At 41.0% G+C, this 5,406-nt stretch overlaps 1 protein-coding gene across 1 annotated transcript; it reads right to left on the bottom strand.

Annotated features, from left to right (window-relative positions):
* On the bottom strand, positions 1 to 4,276 carry CIMIP1 (ciliary microtubule inner protein 1). Its single transcript, XM_086623082.1, has 4 exons — positions 4,215 to 4,276; positions 3,751 to 3,832; positions 2,591 to 2,689; positions 1 to 156 (listed from the first exon to the last, which is right to left on the bottom strand). The coding sequence occupies exons 1-4, from the start codon at positions 4,274 to 4,276 to the stop codon at positions 1 to 3; spliced, it is 399 nt and encodes a 132-aa protein (XP_086479208.1).
* Between the last annotated feature and the right edge of the window lie 1,130 nt (positions 4,277 to 5,406).

Here is a 5,406-nt window from a genome sequence, read left to right as displayed (position 1 = left end):
TCAGTCAGACGGCTCACATGGCCACTTCAAATCCTTAAAAAAGGTACCTTTGCAGCTTTGGATTTGAAAACCATGTTCAAGTTCCAACCCTGGAACAGCTGATCGCCAGCCAATAAATCCCTGTGTAGTCTTAGGTACTGGAGGCGATGGAAGCACCTAGAATAAAAGTAAAAAGATTAAAAGGTTTTTGATTGTAATTTCTGTCATGCAACATCCTCTTTTGTGCTTTAGTGTAGATGGAAATGAGAACTTATCAAAAATATTGTTTTTAAATGCAATCTGACTTATTAATATTCTGAACAGATACACAGACACACTTTTTTTCTCTCTTCCCGCCCTTCCCCCCCTCCCCCCAGCCCCGACATTAATGGAAGGAACTGACAACTTCAAAAGATAGTCCAGTTGCATGCAAGTTGGATTTATAATTCAGGACAGTTTATAATTTAAAAACTCATTAGAATAATTAGGTCTCATTCTATAGCAAGGCATAGGGAAAGAGAAGTAAAATGGCCAAATCCCAATGAAGTAACTAACTTTTATTGACCACTCTTCTAAAAAAAAAAAGTCTTTTAGTGTCTAGATTGGTATGTGTAACAGGAATTCAAAAAGCAAAGTTATTGTGCAGTATGTTAGCATATGTTAGCACAGATTTTTTTTAAAAAAAGGTTTGTTCAGTACCTTTCTAAGGGTGTTACTTGCTTTACATTGTTAGGAGAAGAATTTTATCTTCAGCTTTAGCGTTTTTCCTTACAGAATAATAATAATGTTTAAAACTAGCTAACTTCTCTAAAGAGGAGAAACAGCATTTTATACTTTCCGTAATGTATTTGGTAGCAATACAGCTATGGAATAATAGTTTTGTGGCCAAATGCTAAAGATATTACTGAGCAAGCTGGCTTTTGGCAAAGACTACTTATTCATCCCACCTTCTTTCTACTTTAAAAGATGGGTAAGCATCAAGTTAATCTGCAACTAATCTAGCTAAAAAGGAAACTAAACAAAAGCCAACAGCCTCTGTTCACTGCTGTGCTTACTTTGGCTGAATCATCTCAATTGGGCACATTATATCATTTTAGCATCTGGGGACTTACTAGAGAAATACACAGCAAGAGAACAATGTTTCAGTTCTCTTGCCAGAGTTGCTTCACTTTGTTCTTTGGCCAAGATTAGAAAATGTTTATGATATTTAGGTGGAGCAGTTCCTCTGAAAAGATAATTTTTATGGCCAAAAGTGCCACCCACTGAGCAGGATAATGAAGGAGATCATGTCCCACTTACGATCTAGGGGAAGGGACTATGAAGAAGCAATTATTAATCTAACCTAGAGAGAAAATATGGTGACTGTTGCCATGAAGGTAAATGTGCAAAGACACATAGTTCTGAATAAGGACTTAAGAAACTTCACTCTGAATATGTAAAGGGGGACCTAAATCACAGCTAACCCTTATCTTCTGTAGCAAATAAAGATTCTGAAGTGAAATTGAAACTATGATCCCTGTTTCAGTATGCACCAGGCTACGCATGCTACTTTAGCAGCTGATAACTGACTGCATGATTTTTTAACACACGTACACCCTCACTGTGCTGGAGCAGAGGTAAACTTGACTGAAATTGTAGGCTTGAGACAAAACTGAAGAACAAGCAGCACTAATGGCAGAAACGCTGCCATTTAATTTCTCTGCCACACTCAGCACTAGCTCTTAATTTTTGCTTCAATTTCATCTCAGTAAAAGCTTTTACTATGTCCTCATCTTATCTCCCCATCCTTGGAATCCTTTGAAAGAAAGCTAGTTCAGCAAGTAGGAATTTCCAATCTCTTTTGTTTCCTTAATCTTTTCTAAGTGGACTAACTTTCCTTTCAGTTAGCATATTCTGCTTCCCCTTGTGTGAGTATGTTTCTCTCTCACTGTCACTGAGTTAGCTGCCTGTATACTTATCATATTCCTTGGTGATTGATTGATTATTTATAAGTTTAACCATCAGTCACATTCCACTTATTTCCAGCTGTTTGACAACTTTTAAACTCTGAATATGTGAATATAAATCATACAATAGAAAATCAAATAGTTATCAATTGAACTGGCTTCTTACAAATTTATGCCACTAAAGAAGACAGTGGCATTGTCTCTGCCAAAACCAAGACTGTCTTAAATAAAGCTAGAAGAATGACTGCATCTTAGCCAAGTTAAAACTGAGAGTTAATGTTATGATAAGCCTTGAAGACAGGGATGTATGTATATGTATATTTGAGCATTGAATGGTCAGCAGTCATAAATGGCTCTGTGAGCATTCACATACTAAGCTGTGCAGTTGGCTGTTCTGCTACTAGATGTCACAGGGGAGTTCATGGGGAGGTGCTTTACAGAAAGATGATTATGTGCAGGGAAAGCTCTGTGAACTAACAACCATATCCAAAGGGCAATTCCTTGTCTTAAATGAATGCCTTTAAAGGATTCCTCGGGTTGCAAACACAATTTACTTTGACCTTTAGTTAAAGGCCCACCTCTACAAGACAACTAATTTTTAAAGCTTGTGTGGTTTCTTAAGACAGATATTGCTGTATTGCAATTTTAAAATCTAATTTTCTAACCTTAATGTATTTTTCCACAGGTGTCACAGGTCGAACCTGCAGATGTTCTGGAAGCTGTATCTTAGGCTTTGTATTTTCTTTCTTTTCATCTTCAATCAACTGAAACCAAAACATCAACATTAAAAATTGGACTCTCTGTCTTTTGAAATACGCTGTAATAGCTCGTATCTACATCATTCCCCACATTGTCGCATCTGAACTCCCCGTTCTTTCCATCTAAAACAGGTCTACTTATTGTAGTGCTTTGGAAATTATTGTAATGATGTTTTTGTTTCAGGAAGTGATGTAATTCTGAATTTCAGATGAAAAGCTAAATATTGCTGAGTGATTCTAACTCTCCTAATGACATCACTGGTCCAAAAAGGGCTAGAAATATATCTTACATATTAGATGAGCACAAAACAAAGATTAATAAATGCTAAATACACATGTTCACTAATAGTAACAATGCATAGTTTGTACACTTCTCGGCTGTAGATTAGTACTGTGCAAAGGTGGTATGCATGACAGACCATAATTATCAAGGATGGATGTTGAAACCTAGAAGACCAAAGTTTTCAAAGGTGCTAAGCTGGACGCCTACAGGAATTTTCCAAAAAGTCATAGAACAGATTAAGTACTTCTAGCCCCATGGAAAGTACATTTATTACTATTCAAGGGCTGCATCTATCCTGTTCTTTAACAACGAAATACTGTGATTCCAAATGTAACATTATGTGCTACTATATTCTAATATCTAAACATCTCTGAGAACAGACATCTCTCCAAATATTTTCATTTGTTTTAAATTCCCCCACACAAAATTTAATTAGCTAGAACCTTTTCCCCTAGATTATTAAACTACCATATGGATGGACAAAGGGGAAATATTTTCCTGTCAGTGTGCATCTAGTACTTGTTAACACTATTGGGAGTCATGTTTCTCCAGAGAAATATATCAGAACATGCGTAGCATATAAATTACTACTTGTCATATTTTATTCAGAGGAAAACTGAGACTTTGAATCTATCTTAAAAGCAGTGCACTTTTTATCTTGGAACCTAGCTTAGTAAAGCATACTTGTCACTTTTCTAGTTGTCTGTGCTCTCGTAATTTTGTGTCGAGATAAATTTGCGAACAAGTAAATTTCACGTGTTGCTTTTATACCGTTCAGTTTTACCTCCTCACGGGGTGTCTTCAAGAATCCCCATTTATGAGACCATCTTCTTGCAGCTTCTAGTTCACTTTCAACGTAATTTTTCCTGAAACGGAGAAATATTCAAGATGACGTCGAAGGCCTTCGTTAAAAAGCCCAAACACGCAAGCTCGATGGCACGAGGCACAGCACTTCAGCACGGATCTTCAGACCGTTACCTCGAACCACCACACTCATGTGTGAGTTAGCAATGCCTGGCTTGGCGGCAACGGGGAAATATTTTCCACGGGTTAGAAATGAAACGGTACGTGCGAACGCACTTCCTTGCAAATTCCGTTTACGTTAGGAACCGGAGGAGGTCAAACTCGCTACGAACACAGTAACAAATTCCTGCGGCCGCCGGAGGCCGCCCGGGGCGGGGGGCGGGCAGGAGGGGCCGGCCGGAGAACCGCACCGGCGGGGCCGCGGGGGAGGGCCGGGGCCGTTACCAGCAGTTGTCCCGCGCTACGAAGTTGCAGGCCTGCGGCGGGTCGGCGCGGCGCCGCGCCATGGCCCCCGGCGGGCAGCGGCCCGGGCGTTGCTGCGCTGCGGCCGCGGCGGTTGCAGAAGGGCGGGAAGGGCCGGCGCGCGCCCGTAGCCGTTGGCGCTGTCGCGCGCTCCCGCGGGCGATGGCGTTCCCTGGCGGCCGCCTCTTGGCCACTTTGTCCTTCTGTGGCCCCCCGCGCTGGCCAGTAGCCCTCCCGGAGCCGCGCCATAGCTGTGTCCCGCAGGTGAAAGGCTGAGCGTGCCCGCTCTGAGTCTCGTTGAGGTGCCTCAGGAAACCAGAGGAAGCGTGCTTGGTGCCGTCAGTAACTTTTTGGGGATGTCTTTTGAGTGTTTTTTGTTTTGATTTTTTTGTTTGTTTGTTTAAATGTTATTCAGTAGAAAAGCACGTTTGGACTAAGCTGGTGAGAAGCTGTTACCCTACTGGAGGAGTTTGCCATACTTAGAGGAAGAGGTGTCCAAAACTCTGTAACGCGCCGACTGGCCGGGCTCCCCTTGCAGAAAACAAGCAGCTGGACACTTTTCTGGATACCGAGGTGTTAAGATTAAACCTGGGCAAGGGAGTTGTTCAACAGCCAGGAACTTGCAGTATTTTTAACCGTCTGTGAAGGATGTGAACAGTGGTCGAAGGATGCTGCTGTTTTATCCTGACCCCGGTCGGACGTTAACGTGTCCAGAGCTCAGAGACTGCTATGTGCTATGGTGGGTGTTTGTGTCTCTTTCCCAGGTTTTTAAGCTGCTCTCTCCAGTTCCTGGGTCCTCTTGATACACACCAAAATTATCTTTTGGCAATTGTAGTGGGAAATAATATCGGTCTTGTGACATACAGTGTCTTTCTGATCCTTTTTTTCTGGTGGATGTTGTTCTTTACAAACTATACACTAATATTAGAAGTTCTGAGAAAGACTTCAACATACTTTATGAGTTATATTTAAGAACCCCAAAAATATTTACAGCTTGTAAAAAGTTCACTGTGTTCCAATATAGTAATATTTTTGGCTCTCCATCAATTTTTTGGTAATTTTTATTTTCTTGCAATTGCTGTGTAAAACATTTCAACAGTGAATGTAGCCAACTGGCTCCTTGCCCTTATGGGTTTAAATAGTTCCCTGACCCCTTTCTTTTTGTCTGGAAACT

Source organism: Tauraco erythrolophus, chromosome 18 (genome assembly GCF_009769465.1).
Source record: "Tauraco erythrolophus isolate bTauEry1 chromosome 18, bTauEry1.pri, whole genome shotgun sequence".
Taxonomy (NCBI): domain Eukaryota; kingdom Metazoa; phylum Chordata; class Aves; order Musophagiformes; family Musophagidae; genus Tauraco; species Tauraco erythrolophus.
This window is presented reverse-complemented; position numbering and strand designations above follow the sequence as displayed.